This window comes from Hemicordylus capensis, chromosome 15 (assembly GCF_027244095.1).
Source record: "Hemicordylus capensis ecotype Gifberg chromosome 15, rHemCap1.1.pri, whole genome shotgun sequence".
Taxonomy (NCBI): domain Eukaryota; kingdom Metazoa; phylum Chordata; class Lepidosauria; order Squamata; family Cordylidae; genus Hemicordylus; species Hemicordylus capensis.
The window spans coordinates 19,726,016-19,750,380 of NC_069671.1; the positions used below are offsets into that span (position 1 = coordinate 19,726,016).

Here is a 24,365-nt window from a genome sequence, read left to right on the forward strand (position 1 = left end):
CAAAGAGAAAGACAACCGGCCCTTCCCCAGCCGGGCTCAGCGCAGAGAGCCCAGCACGCAGCCAGTTCCCAGCCCCCCAACTTGTTCCGACACACACTTCCAGGAGCGGTTTCGAACCCAGGGCACCCCGACATCTGCATGAAAGCCCGGAGGCTCGAGGGCAGAATCCGCACCAGGGCCTTTGCCCACCTCTGTTCAGTCGCAGCACCCCCGGTCCCGGGCTGGAGGGGGGCACAGCAGCTTCCAAATGGAAGTACCCACCGACGCCACCCACGAGGGGCGGCCGGTTGGCAGCTCTTGGGGGCTGCCCGGCGCTGCGCTGGCTTGCGATTCTTTCCGCCTCCCCAGGGAGCTCTGGAAACTCAAGTCCAGGACTCCCAGCCTCCCCAACTCTCATTGATATCCTCCTGGCCACTCTTCGCCCATCATGAAATTCAAGGGGACACCGCGGCGGTTCCCAGGCGGCCCTCACATCCAGGCGCCAGACAGACGGAGACCTGCTTAGCCTCACAAGGGCCTGGGAGAAGTCGCTCCCAGGAAGGTGCTTTTGGAGGAAGACAAGGCAGCCCAAGCGCCACCGAGGCAATGGGAAGGGGGACCTTGCCGGAGCACATCCCTGCTCTGAGCACCGACCGACCGGGGGGGGGGGGGGACGGACTAGAAGACCTCCCAAGGTCCCTTCCGCCTTTAAAATTCGGCCCGCACATGGGTAGAGGCGATGAGGCTGCATGGCTAGCGAGAAGGGTGGTCGATGCGCACTTTGGAGTCGGGGTAAAGCAATCCTCCTGGAGGGAGAAGCTTCTCTGTTTTCAGACACCTCTGAGGAGAGCCATTTCCTCTTGTGGCAGAAAAAGAAGAAGATCGCCTTCTCAAAGCGGCAGATGGCAAGTCCTAAGTATGGGCATTGTTTGTTTGTTCGATTTCTAGACCGCCCTTACAAAATAGCTCAGGGCAGTTCGCAAATACCACAAAACACTTAAAATCAATCAATGACCAAAAACAAGAATTTTAAAATGCAATAAAGCAGCTAAGACCCGATACATTAAGAACCCTCTAAAAACCCTGGAAGGTCAGGCGGAACAGGTGGGTCTTTAGGGCCCTCCTAAATGCCAATAAAGAATCCAAATTACGGATTTCTTCCAGACAGAAGACTAGAGCTGGTCTTGCAGTATCACGCATGAATTGACCCCTTTGCTAAGCAGAGCCTGCTCTGGTTTGCATTTGGATGGGGGACTGCATGTGAGCACTGTAAGATAATCCCCTGAGGGACCTGGGCATGCAGAAGGGCCCAGATTCAATCCCTGGCAGCATCTCCAGTTAGGGCTGGGAAGGAGACGCCTGCCTGAATCTCTGAGCCGCTGCCAGTCAGTGTAGACAGTCCTGAGCCCGATGGGCCAAAGGTCTGACTCAGCAGCAGGCAGCTTCCTAGGTTGTGGGCACCTTTTTAGTCAATGAAAATAAATCAACCCAGCGGACTCCCCGGGTAAAGCCCTCCTGACCAGGACAGATACAGACTCACATCAGCCAGGTTCACCTCCAGAGAGGTTTCTCGAAGGCGGGGGTGCATTGGACCCCATGCGCTGGGGAGGCTGCAGAGAGGCCAAAGGGAAGGGAAGCAGACCCCACCACCTTCCCAGCCGATGCGAGTCTCGCATCCAGCCGACCTGCAACCCGCTGCCAGAGCGGCCAGGGACCCTCCCAGCGCAGCCCGCGCCAGACAATCAATAACCCTCCAGAGGGGAAAGCGCCATCCAAGAATAGACCTTCGAACACACAATGCAGCCCAGTTCATTATTAATGGATAGAAATGTTTTAAGCTCCCCACCGACAGAGCCAGCCATGAAAAGGCGCGCTGAAGCCAAGCTGCAGACTGAGCCCCGCGAGCAGCATTTCCCCTGGCCCAGGATTCGCAGCCGCGGGGTCAGCCGAGGCGGCCGCTGGGCTGCCAGTCCGAGGCGTCAGTGGCTGAGGAGGCGGCCAGGAGCGCTTCTTCCTGCCCTGCAGCCAGAACAGGACTGGAGCCGTGCCAAGTGGCCTGGCCTCGCTCTCCTCCTCCCTGAGCCCCACCCTGGCCGGCCAGGCCTGTTCGGCAAAGACGGAGGGCTTCCGAGGAGAGCAACCGAGACGGAAGCCAGTCCGATGCGGAGCGGCCAAAGAGGCTGGGAGAGGAGAAGACTCAAAGGAACAGAGGAAGCCGCTTTCTACCGAGTCAGACCCTCGGCCCATCTAGCTCAGGATTGTCTCCCCAGACTGGCAGCGGCTTCTCCCAGGTTGCAGGCAGGAGTCTCTCTCCCAGCCCTACCTGGAGAAGCTGCCAGGGAGGGAACCTGGGTTCTTCTGCACAGGCCGATGCTCTTCCACTGAGCTACAGCCCCATCCCCTCAGGGGGATCGCTTGCAATGCCCCTATAAGACACATGTAGTCTCCCATCCAAATGCAAACCAGGGTGGAACCTACTTAGCAAAGGGGGGGAATCCATGCTTTCTGCCACAGGACCAGTTCTCCTTCCAGGAGAGCTATTACACCCGTCTTCAAATATCTGATGGGCTGTCACCTGGGAGGAGGAGAAGAGGGTTTGCTCTCTGTGGCTCCTGGGCAGCGGATGGAAGTTACAAGGAAGCGGATTCAGGCCTCCTGCCGACAGGAAGAAGAATTTCCCAGCTGCAAGAGCAGCTCAACAGCAGAACAGCCTGCCCCATGCAGCGGTGGGCTCTCTTTCCCTGGAGCGCTTCAAACAGAGACTGGGCAGCCATCTCTAAGGGATGCGGTAAGCAGATCCCAGTGCTGAGTGAGGGGGGTGGACTGGAAGCTCTCCAAGATCCCTTCCCACGGTAACATTCTGAGATTCGTGGCCCCACAAAACTAGGTTTCCAGCAAGCGATCTCACCACACCCTGCTCCTTGACAGTATTTTTCAAACAATGCATAGCTAACTTGTGGAACTCTCTGCCACAAGATGTGGTGGCGGCCAACTGCCTGGATGGCTTTAAGAGAGGCTTAGACAAATTGATGGAGGAGTGGTGTATCAACGGCTACTAGCTGGAGGTCTATAGGCCCCCTCCAGCCTCAAAGGCAGGGTGCCTCTAAGTACCAGTTGCAGGGCAGCCACAGCAGGAGAGAGGGCCGGCCCCTTTCAGCTCCTGCCTGTAGGCTTCCCAGCAGCCCCTGGTGGGCCACTGTGTGAAACAGGACGCTGGACTAGATGGGCCTCCTTGGGCCCGATCCAGCCGGGCTGTTCTTATGCAGGAGTGACGAAGACGAGGAAACAAGAGGTTCACCTCATCCCTCCACCCAGAAGGCCATGAAGGGGGCCGAGCCAGCAAGCCCCTTTCAGACGTGGCAGACGGCACGCGTGGCAAGAAGTGTGGCCTTCTCTACCTGGAACAACGCACACCAGAGTCGCCGTCTGCCCCCCCTTCACAATCAACACATGGGCAAAATGAGACACACACACACACACCCCAGCCCTCCCTCCCCCCCTCTGCCTCTCATTCCCTGGACCCCTTGAGAGCATCGCCTTCCAGGTGCTAACAGGGCGCCCCCCCCCAAAGTGGGACCAATCCTGTCGCCAGCCCGTTTGCCTGGAAGGTGCAGCAGAGCTCTTCTGAGCGGGAGTCCCCAAGAGGGAGCCTGCATGGAATCCATTCATGGCATTTACATCACCACCACCAGATAGACGGCTAATTAAAAGCACGGCAGGGCCCCCCCCCCCCGCCGCCATTTGGAGAGCAGCAGCAGCAGCCAGAAAGGAGGAGCTTCTGGCTCTCGACCCAAGGCTGCCCCCGCCCCAGTCAGCACAAGGGTCTCAGCAGAGGGTCAGGATCAGGCCCACCAGGTGCCTCTCTGAGAAGCCCACAGGCCAGAGCTGAGGGCAAGGCCTCTCTCCTGCTGCTGTGGCTCCCCTGCCACGGGGATTGGGAGGCATCCTGGCTCTGCGGCTGGAGGTGGCCCACAGCCACCCGACTAGGAGCCATCGCCAGACCTGCCCTCCATGGATTTGCCCAAGCCCCCTTGAAAGCCGCCCAAGCTGGTGGCCCTCAAGGAATCCCATGGATTGCTGAAAAAGTCCTTCCTCTTGTCGGGCCTCAATGTCGACGACCCCTGGTTCTAGTGCCGTGAGAGGGGGAGAAAAAACCCCCCACCACGTGGATAATTGTCTCGGCCTCTGTCATGTCGACTAAATGTATAATCCGCCCCCGAGAGCTGGGGGCGGTGGGGGGGGGGAGAGGCTTTGAAGCATTGGCGCATCAGACCTTGATGAACAAATGCAACAACCTCCTTTCTCCTTTCGGGCCTCGGTGAGACATGTTGATGCTCGACTAGGCAACCTGAGCACAAGAGCACTCAGTGAGCGGGGGGGGGGGGCAGCGGAGCAAGGCTTCCCTGGGCGGCCCACCGCCTGGCCTTGCACCCCAGCATACACCCCCCCGCCCCAAAGAGCCAGGGAGAGCTGAGCTCCCCGGTCTGCAGCACCGCGCCGGCTTGACTTACATAAACTGCAGAGAGGGCGGCGAGAAGACAACTCAGCCCGGCGCTCTCAAAGCATCTCCCCCGCCCCGGAAACGCAATTGTGGGGAAGGGGAGCAGGGGCATGCCGGCCACACACACGCGCGCACACACGGGGGGCCCTTGGCCTGAGCACCCGGGCTGAAGGCGGCCCAAGCGCAGGCCGGCTTTTCCCACGGCCCACGTGCTGGAGGCAGGATGGGGAGCGGAGCGGCCAGAGGGGCTGGGGGCGGCCTCCGTCCAAGTGCTCCCGGCCAGGCACAGGCAGGAGGCCAACCCGAAGGAAGCCAAGCCCGAGGCCACGTCCACTCTGCACATGCTCAGAGCCCCTCCGAGACGAGCGGGGCACCAAGAGCTGAAACGAGCCACCTCTTGGGAGGGAGGCCTCGACTGCTCTCCGCTTGCGCTCCAAAGCCAGGGAGGCTGGGCTGGGGGGCATGCAGGAGCCCCCCCCCCACCGTGCGGAGCCCCCGCCTGGGAAGCGTCTCTCCCGAGCCTGGCAGGCTGGAAGGAGGCGAGGGTCGCCCCAGGCACGGCCAGGAAGGAAGGGGCGGGGGATGCAAGCACCCTTCAAGCCCCTTCCCCGCTGCACCCGGGGGGGGCGGCACCCCTGCAGCCCCCCGTGGCCCCGCTCCTCCTCCAGCTGTGCTGCCCCCCCGCCCCTCCCTGGCTCCGGGGGATCCAGCTGGGCCCCCCCGGGATAGAGCCGCCGCCCCCCCGCCCCCCGCGCGCCCAGCCCGGCCTCGGGCACCCACCTCCTTCTTGGCGGTACGCAGGAGGCGCTGGCGGGTCTCCGCTTCGGCCGGCAGCAGCGAGGAGGGCGTCAGGGCGCGCAGGGCGGCCGCGCCAGAAGCCCCACGGCCCAGGCCGGCAGCCCCCCGCCGCGGAGCCGCCGTCGCCATCGCCGCCACCGAGCCGAGAGCGCAGCCAGCCCCAGCCGCGGAGCCGGGAGGACGGACCCAGCCCAGACGCGCCGCCCCTTCGAGCTCCGCGCCGGCCGCCAGAGGGCGCTTTCCCCGACCAACCGCAGCCGGTGCTGTCAGGGGGCGACACGGGCTGGCAGCGGCGCTTGGGGCAAAAAATTAGGGGCCCCCCCCCGCAGCCCTGCCTGCGGTGGAGATGATGACGCCATCGATATATATCGGGCGGAGAGCGGGGGAGGCCGTGGCTGGTAGTCCTGGGCACAGCCTGAAATACACCTTCTTGCCAAGGTGCCGTCTGCAGGTGTAGGAAGCTGCCATATACTGAGTCAGACCAAATCCAGATTTCTTTATTACAGGCTTGGTGGGCCCGCAAATTAGAGATAGACGGCAACCCCCATCATCGTTGAAGCTGGGGATGATGGGGGTTGTAGTCCAGCAATGTCTGGGGGGCCAAGGTTAGGACCCCAGCCCTGAAGACACAAGTGGGGCATGGGGGGGGGGAAGGTTACCTGGCATTAGACACACCCGGAGGGGGAGCTGTGCCACAGGTGTGCCTGGTCAGACCCTGGGCTGGTCAGACCTGTTGGCTCCTACATAGTCGCTTGGGGCAGTTCCCCCCCCCCCGCCTGTCTGCTTGACGCATGTCTTGAGGAGGAGGCCAGCGGTCCTGTTTTGCACAGCACAGAGCATCCTGCGCCTAGTCATTTGGCAGCCTGGCCTCTGGAGGCCACCCCACCACCACTCCCCACCCCGCGGCCAGTTAAGCATCGTTTTGAACACGTAGATTCTTGAGGGCACAAACTGCACCTCCCAGGAGAGACTGGAGAGGATTGGGGGGGGGTCCCGGGAGGGGGGGGAGGCCCTGGACTTTGGCCCCCGAGTTCCAGGGCTGAGGGCGCCTCTGCCTCCAGGCGCAGAGCAGGCAGGTTGGTGCCTCCGAAGAGCAGGACAAGGGCCTCCTCCGGAGAGAGGGCCTGCCCTCACCCCTTGCCTGCCGGCTTCCCAGAGGGGCCGCTGTGGGGAGCAGGAGGCCTTCCTGGGCCTGATCCTCCGGCAGGGCTCTTCTTCGTAGAAGCTGAGCAAGTGAGAGGGGGAAGAGGGTGCTGCCGCTCCCGGCGCTCAGTCCACAGCTTCACTGATGCGTCTGCTGAGCCTGGCAGCCACAGCAGAGGGAGCTGTGCACCCGGCCAGCGCCAGCGCCGCCTCCTCCGCTGTGAGAGAGGAGATCCTGGCTCCCCTCCCCTCTCCCCTTGCCCAGGGAGGCTTGGGGGTTTTGTGCAATCTCCACTCCTGTCAATCTCCCTGCATCCTCGCAGGCAAATGAACATCCGATCAGCCAAGGCCCAGGGCCTCCCATCACTCTCCAAGGCCCGGCTGACTCTGCAGAGGTGCTTTTCGGAATGTGGGCAGGGACCCCGAAGGAGCAGCGTTTCACCCCCTTCTTGGCCGGCTGACCGGGCGGCCAGCCAGGAACTAAAGGGCTCCCACATCATCCCATTTCTCCGGGTGTCCCCATCGCCCTTTCCTGGAAACTGGGAGATAGCCAAATAGAACCTGCAGGCACAGGGGCAGTCTACCACTCAGTCTAGGGTGCCGGGGTGAGCAAGGGTAGCTTCCTTCAGAGCTATCTGACTGTTGCTGCTGGAAACAGGAGGTTGAAATAACGGCATCATTGGCTCGAACCAGCAAGATCGTCCTTCTGTTGTGAGAAGGACCTCGTCCAAATGGGAACCAGCGTGGTGTTGTGGTTAGAGTGTTGGACCGGGACCGGAGAGGCCCGAGTTCAAGTCTTTGTGACGGCCACGGAACTCACTGAGTGACTCCGGGCCAGTCACTTCTTTCTCGGCCTAACCTGCTTCACAGGGTTGTTGTGAGGATCTACATCAACATCACCATGCACACTGCTCGGAGCCTTGGAGAAGCCGCTGCCAGCCTGGGTTGGCAACCCTGAGCTAGATGGGCCAAGGGTCTGACTCAGTAGAAGGCTGCAGCTTCCTGAGTTCTGAAGAGAGCTGCCGCCCCACCGCACGGGTCCTGCCCTTTGCCTGCCTCTTTCTCCAGCCTGCATTGCTCTTGCCCAAGATGGCCACACTTCAAGGCCCACCTTGCACTGACCTGACAGGCGCCCCCCCCCCAAGGGGCCAGAAGGCACACGGCTGGGCAGGCCAGGCCAGGCCGAGCGGAGGAGGAGAGCGCAGCAGCCCACGGGAGGCCCAGACCCTCACGGAGGATGGGTCCGCCCGGCGCTCCCCCGAGGCTCTCCTCCTGGGACTTCCACCGTCAACTTGTGGCTTTCATGGCTCCATTGGCTGACAGCTCAGAGGAGAGCAGAATCCGTGGAGGGTGAAGGGAAATCTGCACATCAGACTGACAGAGGACCGGGGGTCCGGGGGGGGGCAGCGGGGAGGGGGGCTAAAGGCAGCTGGCTGAGGAATCCCTGACCTGGACGGGCAAAGATCAAGGAGAGACTGCAAGATGCCCCAAAGGGGGGGAGGAGGAGGAGGCGGCAGGGGAGAGGAGGGCTGCTGCTGCCTCACGGGGGTCTGGATGCTGAGGGAGAAGGAGCTGAACTGCCAGCCACCCAGCTGGCCTGCCAAGAGCGGGAGAGCAGTCCAGGCTGCACACACACACACAGCCCCCCCCCCCAGCCACACCTGGCCTGCCACATGTGTGGGCGCGCATGCACAGTGCACCGGGGCATTGCTGGGCCCACAGCCCCCCTTGGGTAACTAAACTCACCCATACCAACCCCCAAGAATAATTCTGCATTTTTAAAAAAGGTCCCTAATGCAGCAGCAGCAGCAGCAGCAGCAGAGAGCCAGGGGAGGCCAGGGGCTCACTCTCTCCCCTGGAGAGATCGGGGGCCCTGAGCCATTCACTGGGGGCCCACGCCCCATGGGCCAACCCCTCATGACGCCCTTGTCGTGCACACTTCTTTCAATCTGTGTGCATGTGTATTTAAGAACATAAGCGCAGCCCTGCAGGATCAGGCCCAAGGAGGCCCATCGAGTCCAGCCTCCTGTTTCCCACAGTGGCCCACCAGATGCCGCTGGGAGCCACAGGCAGGAGCTGAAGGGGCAGGCCCTCTCTTCTCCTGCTGCTCCTGCTCCCCTGCAACTGGCATTGAGAGGCATCCTGCCTCTGAGGCTGGAGGTGGCCCACGGCCACCAGACTCGTAGCCATTGATAGACCTGTGTCCTCCATGAATCTGTCTAAGCCCCTTTTGAAGCCTTCCAAGCTGGTGGGGCTGAGAAAAATTCCTGCCTGAAGCCCTCAGGAGCTGCTAGTGGTTGTAGTATTCAGTGCTGAGCCAGGTGGACCCCTGGCCTGACTCAAGAGAAGGCAGCAAGGAGGTCTCCCTCTTTCCCTCCCCACAAGCTGGCTCTTTAAAACCCCATCACTTTCAGATATTTAAAACAATGCACATGCATCATTGGGGGCATCTGCACACCATCCCTGCAGGGCAGGCTGATGATGAGCCCCTTGCTGCAAGTCGGGGAGGAGAGAAAGTGCTCACCTAAAGCCGCCTAAGGAGTTTGCAGCTGAGGCCCGGGGCTGGGAACGCCCCCCCCCCCTCTTTGGAGGGCGTCACAGCAGCCTTGCTAGCCGCCCCCCCATCCTTTTGATCCCAGGTGGATCTGCTCTGCGGTGGGGAGGGGCTGGAGGAGCCCGCTCCAGCTGGCCCTCCCCTTCTGGGGTCTGCCTCGCCTCCTCCAGCTTCCTCCGCTGGAATCCTGCAGGGGCTTCCCAGAGAGAGAGAGAGAGAGAGGCAGGATGTCTGCTCCAGCCGAGGGCCTCCCCAGGCAGGCAGGGCCAGCCAGCCCCAGCCCACCTCCCCTCCTTCCCCAGACGGACTCCAGGGACAAGTGGAGCAAAAAGATGGATTTCCTCTTGTCAGTGATAGGCTTTGCCGTGGACCTGGGCAACATCTGGAGGTTTCCTTATATCTGCTACCAGAACGGAGGCGGTAAGGACCTGAAATCCTCTTCCCCCCTTTCCCCCACTCCTTCCCGAAACACTCGAAACCCCAAACGTTTCTACTAACTATGGGGATCTTCTGGAGAGGGGTAGCTGGGTGACTCTGTGGCAGCAAAGCAGAGTTTGGGGGCACCTGAAACACTCTCGCCAGTTTCTTTGGGCAGAAGTCCTTCAAATTGAGAGCTTGTTCTGTCTCTTGCCAGGCATTTCACCTCCACATCCTTGGCAAAACTTTTCTGGTTTCCTCTCTGTTTCCCTCCCTTTAGCTTCCCTTGGTTTCTTCTCCCATCAATGCAACTGCTGGCTGAATTAGAAGCTTGGATTTCTGAATAACAGGAATCACCCCAAATGAGACACAAAACAAACATCAGAAACAACCAAATCCCCCTCAGTTGCTACGTTTTTGGCTTTGCCTTAATTACTTGGGGAAATTTGCCATTTTAAGAGGATTCTTCCAGATCTCCAAAACTCCCCTTGGTTCTTAAGATATTGGGCAGGTCAGTATGATGTAAGAATCTTTGAGTAGCATTGTTATAATTTTGGAGTGCTTCTCAAAAAGAATTGTCCGCTTTCCAAGGGAGCTGTCCATGGTATCCCCTTTCCTTAGACTTGCAATAAAAGGCCAGCCCTCTCCTAATTTTAATTTCATTTATTCTTTGTTTATCTCTTAAATCTATACTCTGTTGTCCAGCTTCCTCATGCAGCTTCCAGCTATTTAAAATAATCACAAAATTCTATTTTAAATGCAGTTCAAAAAAATCATAAAGGGGATGCACAGGAATTGGTGAACAGAGAATTAAGCAAAAAGACAGTTCAGCAATGACTTCGGCAGTGGTGCCAAAGACTCTGAGAAAAGCAAAGTTGCTGTAACCCCCTTTCTAAAAGCCCTCTGGAGGAATCTCCCTTGGGAAAGAGCTTCAACAGGGCAGAAACTATTTATGGCTTGCTCAAAGTTAGCAAGACGGCACCCTGATTTTAGGAACCGTGTCCAGCAAATGGCAAGAAGTCACTTCTATTAAATGCTAATAAACAACCAGCAAGCAACCATTCATAATTACAACCAGCAAGCAACCATTTTAAGTAAATACTAGTAAACAACCAGCAAGCAACCATTCATATTAGATACTAGTAAACCAGGCTTGCAGTTTGCCAGCGTTCTTCCTGTCCCACAAAATGAACATGCTCTCTCTCTCTCCCTCCACTCATTGCTGGCTGATGTCCAGAAGAGGTTACTTGTTTAGAAAAAGGTATTTATATTTCCAGCACTTAAGTGTTTTCATGTTTTTTGAGTTCTTAATAGATTTTCATGGAAATCTGAAACAGACCGAAATGCAGTGAATAGGAAAATAGAACTTCTTTGTTGCTTCATAATTCAGTGCAAGTCCTGAGTTTCTGTCTCCAAAAGGACCCAGTAAAACTGCCAAAGCTTGTCCAAAGGTCTTGTTCCCTGTTGTTTCCCAGTGAGAGAATTTTTCTGCATTTCCTAACAAAGTCATATATTTTCCTGGGATTTCTGGTTTTTCTGGTCGTCTGGGCAGGGCTGCAGCCTACCTGTGAAGACAGCATATTTCTATCATTTGTGTTTTGGTCTGGGAGTTCATATCAGTCAGTGAGGCCCAAGAGCCGCTTTATGTATATAGAAACAAGGAAGCAAAAGAACAAAAAGAAAGAAAGAACACTCCACTGCAAAGAGGGAGAAGTCAAAACGAAGCGCTTTGCCTTGAGCTGAACAGGTGCTCAGCTGCAGCGGAAGGCGGTGGTGGTGGTGAAACGTCGGTTGCCTTCTGCGGTTTGGGAGCTTTGTTTGGAATAAGAATTCCCCCAACCTTTGCGTGTAGGGCCGGAGGAGGGAGGCTGGCCCGAGTCAAAGTGCAGGGAACTGCTCCAGACATCCTGTGTGAAAAGGAGACGGGAGTCTCCATTTCTCCAAACGTCCTCCGAAATGGGGCAGAGAAACATTCACATTCCCTGTGCCTGGAAATGATGGGCAGGAAATACTAAATTCCTGTGTACGTCCCACAAGTGCAACCACAAGTGGCTGGAATTTAACTTGTAGCGTGCGATCCCACACATCCTGATACATTCCGCTCCGGTTTTCCTTTTCACAAACACAAGTTACTACTCCAGAAAGGTGCTGAGGAATCTGCCAGGAGCTCTGTTTTACCATGTGCCACTTGAGATGACTTTTGATCTTTGTTTCCCCTAAGTGAGGGTACATTTTGGGGTGGGGTGCCTTGTGCCATTATACCCTGGGCAGAGAGGTAAAGAGTGACTATGAGCCGTGACCACTACTGGAACCTCCATGGTCAGTCGCAGTATACCTCTGCTGGAGACCAATAAAGAGGGACGGCCATCTCTGATCCAGCAAGACCCTTGTTCTTAAAGGTGCATAGGATGGTTGCCCCAGTTAACCAGCTGGGGTTGGGCTGCTTCCACCACAGCAGAAGAGTGAGGAAGAGTTGTGAATTGTGCAAATGAGGCACTTAATTATTCTTTGCATGGTTGGGAGTTCAATGCATATTCATGGCCCTTTCCTCCTCTCTGGTGCTGGAATCCTAGCCCCAAGGGGTCGGCTGCCTTCCACCCACTCCTTAGATGTGAATTCTTCTCCCTGGAGCCAAGCAGGCTTTCTCTGCATGTCTCAATTCGGCACTCTCCCCACAGCCCAAAAGGAAGAGCCGCTGGACCCAGATACTGTACTTGCTCCTCTGGCTTGAAGAGGCCCACAAGGTTGAGGCAGCCGGGTGGGGAAAGAGGCCGTCGCTCCATGGAAGGGCCTCTGCTTGGCACGCAGAAGGTCCCAGGTTCAATCCCTGGCCGCATCTACAGGTAGGGCTGGGAAAGATGCCGGCCTGAAACCTTGGAGAGCTGCTGCCAGTCCGTGTAGAGTAGACGATACTACGCTAGAGGCACCCAGGATCTGACTCCCTATGTTCCCACGCTCTTCCTGCAGGTGCTTTCCTCATCCCGTACACCCTGATGGCGGTTTTCGGAGGGGTGCCCCTCTTCTACATGGAGCTGGCCCTCGGGCAATTCCACCGTGTGGGCGCCATCCCTATCTGGAAGCACATCTGCCCCATCTTTAAAGGTAACCCCCCCCCCAGCACGAAGGCAGAATGAAAAGCCAAGGGGGTGGTTTCACCCAAGGAAGAAGTCATGGAGAGGGGTCTGATCAGGCCAGCTGCTGAGGGCAGCCCGCTTGCCTTCCTGCCCTGCTTGGGGCTTTCTGGAGGCCTCTGGCTGGCCAGTGTGGGGAGAAACAGGAGGCCCCTTGGGCCTGATCCAAGCTGGCGCCTCCACTCTCCTCCTCAGATTCAGCCCGGGTCACAGGAGAATCGGCCCAGGTTGCCCCAGCGGTGTGGATCAAAGGTAGTTTCCGCAAAAAGGCTCCACCAGGGCTTGCCCATTGACTAGGCAGATCTAGGCGCTCGCTTAGGACACCAGTTCTTATGGGGCGCATAAACAGTGCCAGGATATAGCACGGCCCGTCATTCTTGGTCTCCGGCTTGTCTTGCACCCCTGAAGGACTGCACAGAGGTGTAAGAGTGTAAGACGCAATCCTGCCCGCTGATTTGCAAAGGGGCTGCCCATTCTGCACCCCAAAGGACATAGTCCTCTTTCTTGCACTCCCTCCTCCTGCCCCAAATATGAATTGCCTGCTTCAGCGTTCATTTCCAGAAGGAAGTGGTCTCTAGCTGGAGTGTGAGAGTTTTGCCCTCATCATGCATTGGGAACTCTCTCCCACTGGATCTTCAAGCCAGCGCGGGCTAGTCTGGCAAGCAGCCTGTGGGGATCAAGTGAAAGCCGAGCCTCTGGGCTTCTCAGCTGGGGGTGGGGGCAGTGGTGCCCCCCAGTTAGACTTTGCCTAGGGTGCCAAAAGCTGTCAGTCCCGCCCTGGGGTCTGCCCAGTGCTGGGAGATCTCCAGGGAAAGGCCAGCCAGCCCCCACGAGTGGGTTAGGTCCTAGACGGGCCGGCAGGCTGCGACGGCCCCCTCCTGCTCCCCACACAGGCATTGGCTTCGCCATCTGCATCATCAACCTCTACGTCGCCTTCTACTACAACACCATCATCGCCTGGGCTCTCTACTACTTCTGTTCCTCCTTCACGGACACCCTGCCCTGGACAAACTGCGACAACCCGTGGAACACGCCCAACTGCACCAGCTATTTCGGCAGGCACAACGTCACCTGGACTAATCACTCCAAATCCCCCGCCGAGGAGTTTTACATGTACGTATGAGGAAGGCGGAGAGCGGTGGGGGGGGGCGTCCTTTGGGGATGGAGGCAGACCCAACAAATTTTCTGCAGTCCCAGCAAATTTTCCCTCAGGTGTTGGAGCTGCCACTCTGCGAAGAGCAGAAGGTTCCAAGTCCCCTCCCTGGCAGCATCTCCAAGATAGGGCTGAGAGAGAGAGATTCCTGCCTGCAACCTTGGAGAAGTTGCTGCCAGTCTGTGAAGACAATACTGAGCTAGATAGACCAAGGGTCTGACTCAGTCTATGGCAGCTTCCTCTGTTCCTCTGTTCCGACAGAGGCCCACCAGCAAAGCACTGAGATCACGTCTTGCCTTTATCTGTGACTGATGCGAGCGTATGTCTCTTGGCTTCAGGAGGAGAGTTCTCGAGCTCCAGAACTCGCAAGGGCTGTACCACGTGGGTGGGATCCGTTGGCAGCTGCTCCTCTGTCTCTTCTTCATCTTCACCATTGTCTACTTCAGCCTTTGGAAGGGGGTCAAGACCTCTGGGAAGGTAAGAGGGCGCTAGGCTCCACCGCCCCTGATCACGATCTAGATGCATTTAAAAGGGGACCAGGCCAATTCATGGAGGACTGGGATGTCAATAGGGCTGGATAGCTATATATTCCCATCGGGATCAGAGCAGGTATGACTCTGAACACCACGTGCTAGACAGCACCAGTGTGTGTGTGTGGGGGGGGGGGTTCTCCTATTTCCCCCAGATGCACCTGGGCAGGATGGGCCTTTGGCTTGATCCAGCAGACCTGTCTTAAGCTAATAGGTTGCCCACAAAGGGCGAGTGTCACACCAACATTTTCTGTGTTGGAGAATCTGTTTAACATGGGAACATAGAAAGCTGCCTTATACGGAGTCAGGCTCGTGGTCCGTCGAGCTCAGTATTGTCTACACTGACTGGCAGCGGCTCATCACGGTGTCAGGCTCCGGGGTCCTTGCCAGCAAGTCACCTTGTGAAGGGCTGAGGAGGGAAATTCCCCAGGAGTAGCCAGCCTCTCCCAATATGCTTTTCAAACTTGGCCTTTGGGGATAAAGGAAGCAACACCTTCCCAGCAGCGGCCTTTCCACGGCTCCTTTCTCCCTTGCAGGTGGTGTGGGTGACAGCCACACTGCCCTACGTGGTCCTGCTGGTCCTGCTGGTCCGCGGTGCTACTCTGCCTGGAGCCTGGAAAGGGGTCGTCTTCTACCTGCGACCCAACTGGGAGAAGCTCACCAGCACCGCCGTAAGCCAGCCTTGCGCCTGCCTGGCTGCCCATTCACACATGGCCAGACCCGCCAGCTGCTGCTTCTTTTCCCTGCCAGCAAGCCCCCGTGTGCCTTGGCCAGGATGAAATTCCACAGGGGCCTCGGCAGAATGGCACAGTGGCGCGGAGGTCTGGAGCTTGCCTCTCTGGCAGCCGCCTCTCCTGTGCTGAGCCACGGCTTGCTATTTCCGTGCTTGGGACAGGTTCTGTGTGAGGGCTGCCTCCCTCCCACAGCTGGCACTGAGGAGAGTTGAGGAGGTTGGACGTCCTGGAGCAGGGAGTTCCATAGGGCAGGGGCAGCCAGCGAGAAGGCCCTGCCTCATATGGCCACCCAGTTCAGCAAGCGAGGAAGCACGTGCAAAGGGGTCTCCATCTCACAATGTTCTCACCAGACGGGCAGCTTCAAGAAAGGGGTTTTTGGAGAACCGGAGTCCCAAGTTGTTTAGGGCAGCCTGCAGTGGCTTTAGGGGTTGCAAAGGCCTACCACTAGGCCTGCTGCCTTCACTAAGCCGCTGAGCAAACTGGAACCCGGTACGTCACCTGCCCTGCCCGTTAAGTATCCTATACTGAAAACATGACATTGTTTACTATTGACAATCGCAACTGCCAATAGATTAGGATGCTCGTTTGCAACACAGATGTCCTTGCAGGCCCCACTGTCACTCCAAATGGATGACAAATCCTATGGGGTGATGAGGAGGAGAGGACTGAGGTGGGAAGAGTCAGGGGAGGGGAGGTGGGCAGAACGCTGTGCAGCCAACAGTACCATTCATTGTGCCTGCTGAATCCACAAGCCCCTCTTTCCCCGATGATGACGACAATCATTCCCATTTTTGTGCACCCACAAGATGTCGCTTCCATCTGGCCACAGAAGGTCGGGGCGGCGGAGAGGGGTAGATGGCAGGCAGAGTAAGAACTTGGTCCTTCTGCTGGAAAACAGAGGCTCAAGTCCTTGGAAATGTAAATGGCTAATTGAATCACCCATCTCCTTTGCTGTCCTTTATTCCAGCTGCAGTGTTTTCACCCCTTTGCTTGACAATGGACTTCCTGTCTGTAATTACTGCTGAGCCCAGCCCACGAATTTTCATTAAAGCTAATCAGGTGGGGAAGGGATGCAGAGAAACCTTTCAGAGGAGGAGGAGGAGGGGTGCTTGGCTACCTTTATCCTCTCTCTCTCTCTCATAGCTAGTGGTGAATTTATCCTCCTGTAAGGGCCTCTTAGCCCTGAACCTCCTTGTGCAGAAGCAGTCTACCTATGTCTAATTCTTGGCCGAGCTGACCACCGAAGCAACACAAGTATTTGCTTGGAGGCTCCCATGACAGCAAGGTGCAAGCAGAGAGGTGCAGCCTCGGACCCCTTTGCACTGGTGTAGGGAAGCTGGGGCCCGATTCTCAGACTGCACTCTGTGGATGTTTGGCCGGGCACCGTGAGCAAGCCCCTGCCGGGATCCAGTCTACAATGCCAGCCAGCTGCATCCTACTTAGCACATGTCTGTTTGGATCTGTACAGGTTTGGGTTGATGCAGCCGCCCAGATCTTCTTCTCCCTGGGGCCAGGATTCGGGGTCCTCCTGGCTTTAGCCAGTTACAATCCGTTCAACAACAACTGTTACCGGTAAGGACCTCAAAGTCAGTCTCCTTTGAGGACCCCAAACCCTTTCTTCTTTGTTGCAGATAGAAGGCAGGTTAGGCAGAGCAACAACAACAACAATAATAAAGGATATTTAGATGCTGCTTTTCAGCCACATGCTCGAGAGGAAGCAGGAGACAAGTCAGAACATACAAGGAAGAAGCATTTTAAAAGCCCTGAAAAACCTCAGTTGTCCTCTTGCAGTCCATACTGGCGAGACAACCCTGCCATTGCAGCTTCAATTTTCCTAAAAAAAAAAAAAAACCACCACAAATCAGGTCTGGCAGGGGCAGGGATGGGAGGACGGAATAAATAAAACTGGAATGCAGAAAGCTGCCACAGATGCCATCTGGATTCGCTGTCAGAAACCAAGTCAACCCATGAGCCAGCTGGTGGAGTCGGTGCCACCTCGAGAGATGGACAAGAGATGATAGCACTGCAAGACACTCAGCTTTCAGTCTGTTGTTGTGCTTTGGATATCCTGACCCTCCGGCCTGCAGCGGACGCATCTGCAGCGGTACTTTAAAAGCTCTAAAAAGTTTCAAACACACAAAAACGACTATAAACATCAGGTATCCATTTCCCCCACTATAAAATTGTATTGATATTGTCAGAGGAATGGAAATGCCAATGGGCAGAAATGTCCCCCAGAGGTTACTGCATGGAGAGAGTACAGCCAGGGTTACCCAAACCCTGACCTCTGTGCAAAAGTGGCTGCAATGCACCCTAAGCACTGGGGGTCAGGATCAAGGAGGGGGCAATAATATGCAGAATGCAGCAAGTGCAGCAATGCAGTTTTCCATCTCTAGGGGGATAGAGGTTGCTAAAAATGCTATGGGCATCCATACCCTGAGATGTTGCAGATGACTAAACATTGTGGGGTTATTGGCTTGTGGGTTCCATGAATGGCCAAGGGACACAATTCCAGGGTCCACATGGAAGCCGCCTCTGTGCTGAACGGGCAGTGCAAGTGGAGAGGGCTGCATTCCACTGATGGGTGTCAGTATGTGGCATGGGGCATTAACAAGCCCTCTGGCCTGCCGGGGCACTGTCTTCTTCCCCACACTCTTCTTCTTCTTCTGTCTTCTTTTGTCTTCTGTCTTCTTTCTCCTTCTGTCTTCTTCTGTTTTCTGTCTTCTTCTTCTTCTGTCTTCTCCTTCTCCTTCTGTCTTCTTCCTCACCCTCTTCTTCTTCCCCACCCTTCCTCCAGAGACGCCATCATCACCAGCGTCGTCAACTGCCTCACCAGCTTCCTCTCTGGGTTTGTCATTTTCACCGTTCTGGGCTACATGGCGGAAATGAGGGACGTGGAGGTGGAGGACGTGGCCAGAGACAAAGGTTGGTGCTCCCCACAGGTCTGTAGTTGGCCCCGCAGTCAGTCGGGGGTTCTGCACAATGCAGAGAGACTGAGCAGAGAGAGACATAGGAAGCTGCCTCCGACTGAGTCAGACCAGTGGTCCACATAGCTCAGGATTGTCGACACAGACTGGCAGTGGGGGGTTGGGGTCCAAATATATCAGGGGACCCAAAGCGGAGAATCCCAGGGGCAGCCAATTGGGCCAAAGGGAAGGGGAAAGACGGTGGTGGTGTGAGGTCTGTGGAAATCTCTCCCCAGGTCCCAGCCTGCTTTTCATCACATACCCTGAAGCCATTGCCAACATGGTTGGGTCAACGTTCTTCGCCATCATCTTCTTCCTCATGATGATCACTCTGGGACTGGACAGTACGGTGGGACACCCATTTGCTTGTTTTTACACACAATGAGTCAGAGAGAAGCCAAGCTTTTGTTGGGATGCAGAACGGGAAAGACCAAAGATTATTTTCACAGTAACCTGAGAAGTATATGCAGTGGTTTATTTGTGTTGTTTAGGGGGGGGAAATAAACCTTATTGAAATGGAAATGTTCCCGATGGCTGGGAAATGTACACAGCGATTCAGCCTTGGAGATCTGTAATTCTGGAGATGAAGCGGCAATTTATTTTTGTTCAGAGCTGATTACAGACATGGTGAAGTGTAACCAGAGTTAGACCAGTTTCCAAGCAAGCATGGCACCTCCTAGAAACATAGGAAGCTGCCTTATGCCGAATCAGACCCTTGGTCCATCTCGCTCAGTATTATCTACATACACAGACGGGCAGCGGCTTCTCCAAGGATGCAGGCAGGAGTCTCTCTCAGCCCTCTCTTGGAGATGCTGCCAGGGAACTTGGACCCTTCTGCATGCCAAGCAGATGCTTTGCAATGGGCTATGGCCTCATCCCTGAAGGTGGCATACAGGGGTCTCCCATCCAGGCACTGATCACACCAAGACCTGCTTAGCTTCAGCAAAGTGGCTGGATCTTGGGCCCTTAGACCGTACTCTAGGATCCTATTCTCCCCACTGGCTCCCAGGCAGTGGGTCCTGCTGATAACTGTCTTCTGGGTATGTTTGCAGTTTGGGGGCCTGGAGGCTGTGATCACGGCCATCATGGACGAGTACCCCCAAGTCCTGGCCAAGCGACGGGAGCTGTTTGTCCTGGGGCTGATCACCGTGTGCTTCCTCGGCTCCCTGGCCACACTGACCAACGTGAGTAACCAGAAAGTGGGGGCAGAGTGGGGGGGACTGGTTTGATAATCTCTGGCTTCTTCCGCAGGGCCCCACACCCCAGTACGCTGTCTCTGTGCTCCTAACCACTGCATGGCCCTCTTTCTCCCATTCCAGCTAGCTCTGTCTTCCAGACAGGGCCAGGCCAAAGTCCTGTGAAGATAGGGGGAGCAGCCTTAGCTTGTGTCAGACCCAGAGGTGCTCTTACCCCTGGACTTTGGGGCTGAAGTCAAGGGCCTCCACAGCCCTGGGGCTGCCCCCCAAATCCTCTTTAGTCTGTCCCTGGTGGTGTGGTTGCCAGATGGAGCGTGATGGTGCTTAATTTGCAGAGGCTCACTCGGGAGCCTCCAAAGGCCTTTAGGTCCAGGCTCCAAAATTACCAAGGTGCACCTCTGATCGGACCATGATGGGTCCATTTGGGACAGAACGGTCAACTCAGTCTGGCAGCAGCTCTCTGAGTTTCCTCCAAAGGCCTGCCCGGGCCTACTTGAAGAAGCTGCCAGAGACGGGACCTTCTGCGTGCAAAGCGGAGGCTTCACCACGGAGCTCCAGCCCCTCCTCAACTGATTGGACATGGCGGGCCACATTCTTCGGAGCTTCCTTTGACAGCCCTGCCCCAAAGGGCTGCCACACCTTGGACAGCCTGCTTGGTTTGGTTAATTGGCAGAAGAACAGCTGCCCCTTAGCTGGGATAGCTTGGCTGGAAACCCCAGCGCCATCACCATTTCTTTATTTTATTTCTCTATTTCTGACATGTTTATACAGCCCCATACAAAAAAGTCCCCATGGCGGTTCATAGTCTAAAAACCATCGAAACATGAACGCGATTAAAGCCGTTTAAAAATACAGATAAGATCCGAAGCTTTAAAACGATAACCTATATGTATGCAATGGCCTCACCCTGCCCATCGCGAAAGCTGCCGCAGCACGAATCTTCCCCTCTGCCCTCCTAGGGCGGGTCGTACGTCGTGAAGCTGCTGGAGGAGTTTGGTGCCGGCTGCTCCATCTTAGCCGTGGTCCTCTTGGAAGCCATCGCGGTCTCCTGGTTTTACGGTAAGGAAGGAAAGGAACGGCTCCGCCTGGGGAGGGGGCTTGCTCGGGGCCCCTGGAGAGACTCAGCCCGGCTTCTCTGAAACCAGCCTCCACTCGCTTCCTAGAAGGCAGGAGGGGCCGTGTCCAGTGAGGGGGGCTGCTCTTCCTGGACGGAAGCTCTTCCTGGAGGTCTCTTGCCCAACATTTTTCACAACCTCAAGCCATGACCGTTGCCATAATTGGGTTCAATAGCCACCTGGGGGTGGAAGCCAATCCCCAGAGACTCCCAATCCATCCGGGAGCGTTGGCAACCTTACCAGTGGGCTTCCTAGGAAGAGGAGGGGCCACCCCCAAGAACCCTTTTATCTGGTACTTAGGAACCACTGCCTTATTCCGTCAATGGAAGAGCCTCCCCTGGGAATTCACTCCACACACCTGGTGCTGTCACTTTGGTCTGTTAGACGCCAGGGAAAGACCGTTCTCTTCACTCAAAAGTTTATTTTTTTATAAAGTTCTTTAAATGTTTTGTCTTGTACTTTGTATTATTTTGTGTTGTAATCTGTCTTGTTTTATGTGTTTTTATGGGATTTTTGTTTCTTTTGTGGGATGTTTTAAGTTGAGTTGTGACTTATGGGTCTGCGAACAAATAAGTGTATTATTATATTTATCAATTAATATTAGTATCATTAGTATTAAAGTTTATCCTTATACTGAGTCAGACCACTGGTCCATCGAGCTCCACGTTGTCTGCACTGCCTGGCAGGGGCTCTCCGTGGTTTCGGGCAGAGGAGGGTCTTCCTCAGTCCTCCCTGGAGATGCTCTGAACCTTCTGCGTCCAAAACAGCAGGGCCTCTTCGACTGGGCGACGGCCCCATCCCAGTCAGCCAGGCGGTCTGCCTTCTTCCCAGGAGTTCTCATGTGACCATCTAGTCATCCCCGTCCAAGACCGCGTTTCCTTTCTCTTCCCGCTTCCCAGGAATCCACCAGTTCTGCAGCGACGTAAAAGCCATGCTGGGGTTCTCTCCGGGAATCTACTGGCAGGTCTGCTGGGTGGCTGTCAGCCCAGCCTTCCTTGCTGTGAGTGCCCAGATCTGTGTTGGTGTTGTGACATAAATTGACCCCAAACTTTACAGAAATAGAGAGGGAAGGAGGGAGGGAGACAAGTTACTAGTCCACATGAAGTTCCATGTGATGGATCAGGAAGGAAGGAAGGAAGGAAGGAAGGAAGGAAGGAAGGAAGGAAGGAAAACAAGTTACTAGTCCACATGAAGTTCCATGTGACGGATAAGAGTAAGACTAGAGCTTATGGCCTACAGCACAATAATGCAAGGAAGGAAGGAAGGATCAGTTCCCTGCTCCAGGGTGCTTACCATCTTCTACATTTACAGAAGGGGTGGGGGAATAGAGAAAGCAGAGGGAGAGGAGAGGCAACATGTGAGCAGTTGCAGCTGGGGACGATGGGAGTTGTAGTCCAACAATAGCAAGAGAGCTTCAGCTTGGCCACTTCTGTGCTAATGGCTGTAGAGGCCTTAGAAGCTCTTTCGCGGGGAACTTGAAACCCAAGTCTGAAGGCAAAGTACCATATTTACTTGACTAGGTTTCCCCCGAGCTCTTTGATGTTCGAAATCAAGGGGGGTCATCTTGAATTCAGAGCCCCTTTGGAGTAAATACAGTTGTTATGACCTGTCTTTAAGCTCTGTTTTTAAAAGGGTCATCTTAAATCCAGAGCCGCCTTCTATTTGGGTAAATACGGTAGGAAGTGGGGAGAGGGTGGGGTTGGCCTCTCCATGCCCACATTCTGCAGACTGGTTCTGCTTGCCTGCTTTTCTTGCCAGTTCATCATCATCAGCTCCCTCCTGGACCAGCCACCCCTCGCGCTGTTCGACTACCAATATCCAGACTGGAGCATCTCAGTCGGGTACCTCGTGGGCGCCTCGTCCTTCATTTGCATCCCCGTGTACATGGTCTACAAGCTGGTCTGGACCCCAGGGTCACTTAAGCAGGTCAGGGGCTACTAGTCATGATGGCGATGTGGAACCTCCATGTCCAGAAGCAATCTACCTCTGAATCCCAGTTGCTGGGGAGTGAGGAGGACTCTTGTCTTCCTGCTCTGCTTGTGGCCTTCCTAGAGGCATCTGGGTGGCCACTCTCTTTGAGGGTGGGGGGCTTGATGGACTCTCTTTGGTCTGATCCAGCCTAGGATCAATTGAGCAAACATGTGCAATGAATCTGGGCCGCCACTAGGGGGAGCTGCCCAACTTTCCAATTTAAAGCATAATTTCCCCATTGGGAAATTCAAAAATATTAATATCTCCTGAATAGCTAGGTAGAGAGCCCTGAAATTTCACATGGAGTCCCTACATGTTGATAGCGTTAAACTTGTGAATGTTAAAGGAGTTCGGTTAAAAAGCAAACAAACCATGAATGTTTTCATGTTTTAAAAACTTTAAAATGTCATAAAAAAGCAACAGGTGGACTGGTTTCCTTGAACATCCAGACCTTGAATGCTATCAACATGTAGAGACTCCGTGTGAAATTTCAGAGCTTTCTGCCAAGCCGTTCAGGAGATATCCATGCTTTTGAATTTCCCATAGATCCCTATTGGGGAAACTGCCCAATGGGGCCCACGTTCAGTTCTTGCACTCAGGCCCCTTCAGAGCTTATTACGCCACTGGATCCAGCAGCTGGGCTCTTCTTTGGTTCTCTGCATTTGTGGGGGGTGCCGGGAAGGGGAGGTAATGCAGCCACCACCACCCTTCCTGTCTAGTTCTGAATCCAGAGTTTGCTTTCTCAATGGGACTTGCTTCCAAGGAAGCACACTGGGGGTCATGCAGCAGGGGAATTCACCTAAAGATGTCTTTGGGAGGGGGGCAGGCTTGTTTCCTCACCCCCGTCTCTCTCTCTCTCCCCTCGGTCCTCCAGCGCCTTGCGGTGTGTCTCCGGCCAGAGAAGACCATCCGGGAGCACCAGCAGGGTCCCGCCAGCGTGCTGCCCTCCGCGGCCCCCTAATTCCCTGCTTTGGCTTCCCCACCCAAGGAACATCCAGACGGCTCTTTGGAAAACCAGCCAGCACAACCAACCCAGAACTAGCAGCAGGAAGCAGGGAAGCCCCCCTCCCACGCCATGGCTGCGTCTTTGCTCCTTTCCTTCGGGTCCGGATGCTGCTGTGTCTGGAATCGACTTCTACCCACAGCTTAGTTCTCTTGCAGGCGTGAGAGAAGCTGGGCTACAGTTCCTCCTCGAACAAGGCACAGGAGGAGCTTCACCTGTTTTCTTCTGCCTCTGGCCACCCCATCGAGACTCAGTTTCCACGCCAGCAAATCATTCCCAAACCTGAGTTTCTGCTTTGGAGGCATCACTGCTCTGGAACCCAGGGGTTCTCCAGGCTGGAGCCTGGAATGTTGTGGGAGTGCAGCTCCCATCATTTCCAGCCACCGTGGCCAAAGGCATGATGGGAGTTGCAGTTCAACACTTGGGGACCCACGTTTGAGAACTCTGGCAGTCATCTGGTATCACTTGGTGTGTTTGGTTTATCACAGTGTTTTGGGAATTGTCAGTTTCGGTCTAGAGTGACTCTAGTCTACTTTTGCTCTGATATGTAGAAACAGCTCTGGCTATTACTTCTGGAGGACCTTTACAGAGCAAGGAGAGGAGTGTTATCAGTGGCTTGTCAGTGTCGGCAGAGGAAGCTGCCATTATAAGCACAAGAGCAGGGATCAGGAAGAGCAGTTGGCAACCCAAGCCTCTTCTATGATAAATGCTTTTTAAATATATGGATTCTGCCCTTCTCCCTCTGTACTATCTGATTTTATTATATGTAGCTGAACACACTGTGCATTTTATGTGTCTGTAGAGCAAACCTCTTGTCGTCTGTAATGAACTCTAGCGTGTTTTGGTGTGGTGCAAGAGAGGAAGGGGTTGCTCTTATGGTTGCTTCTCAGTTCTCTTTTGAAAGACAGTTTCAATTCAAGCAGACGCTGATCACCATTGCCAATGCTTTCCAGAAAATGTCCTGGGGAAATCCAGGAGCTTGTTGTTGCAAAGTTTGTTGGTATGCTTGACTTAGTGAGTATCTCTAATGAATTAAAGCAACTACCACCAGGAAATGGGTGGCATTCAAGCCTGCATTTCAGTGCAAAACCTGTTCCAGCTTGGTAGTCATTGACCCTTTGGGGCATCCATCCATCATAGGTAATGCACTTTGGAATGTGTTTTCAAGAAGATG

At 55.4% G+C, this 24,365-nt stretch overlaps 3 protein-coding genes across 12 annotated transcripts in view; 1 reads left to right on the forward strand and 2 right to left on the reverse strand.

Annotated features, from left to right (window-relative positions):
• SGSM1 (small G protein signaling modulator 1) overlaps nt 1-24,365 on the reverse strand; it is a 62,557-nt gene that overhangs the window by 34,874 nt on the left and 3,318 nt on the right. For 2 of the 3 annotated variants that reach the window (XM_053279920.1, XM_053279919.1), the window contains exon 1: nt 5,261-5,478. The exons of the other annotated variant lie outside the window; for it this stretch is intronic. In XM_053279920.1, coding sequence (XP_053135895.1) covers nt 5,261-5,407 — 147 coding nt within the window. In that variant the 5' untranslated portion in view covers nt 5,408-5,478. Of the gene's footprint in view, nt 1-5,260; nt 5,479-24,365 lie in introns of those variants that run through there. 3 annotated transcript variants of the gene reach the window in all.
• LOC128338063 (sodium-dependent serotonin transporter-like) lies at nt 675-24,255 on the forward strand. 3 transcript variants are annotated; one of them, XM_053279938.1, is made up of 14 exons: nt 9,138-9,395; nt 10,630-10,653; nt 12,360-12,494; nt 13,417-13,636; nt 14,015-14,153; nt 14,743-14,877; nt 16,409-16,512; nt 17,738-17,865; nt 18,143-18,255; nt 18,959-19,090; nt 20,062-20,161; nt 21,117-21,217; nt 21,976-22,143; nt 23,063-24,255. In XM_053279938.1, the coding sequence occupies exons 1-14, from the start codon at nt 9,203-9,205 to the stop codon at nt 23,147-23,149; spliced, it is 1,779 nt and encodes a 592-aa protein (XP_053135913.1). In that variant the 5' UTR covers nt 9,138-9,202; the 3' UTR covers nt 23,150-24,255. The 3 variants fall into 3 exon arrangements, with proteins under 3 accessions (XP_053135914.1, XP_053135915.1, XP_053135913.1); XM_053279939.1 differs by lacking the exons at nt 9,138-9,395; nt 10,630-10,653 and adding an exon at nt 675-895; XM_053279940.1 differs by lacking the exons at nt 9,138-9,395; nt 10,630-10,653 and adding an exon at nt 2,665-2,767.
• ANKRD13A (ankyrin repeat domain 13A) overlaps nt 16,604-24,365 on the reverse strand; it is a 32,785-nt gene continuing 25,023 nt past the window's right edge. For all 6 annotated transcript variants that reach the window (XM_053279930.1, XM_053279929.1, XM_053279932.1 and 3 more), the window contains one exon: nt 16,604-17,058. In XM_053279930.1, coding sequence (XP_053135905.1) covers nt 16,695-17,058 — 364 coding nt within the window. In that variant the 3' untranslated portion in view covers nt 16,604-16,694. The remainder of the gene's footprint in view (nt 17,059-24,365) is intronic.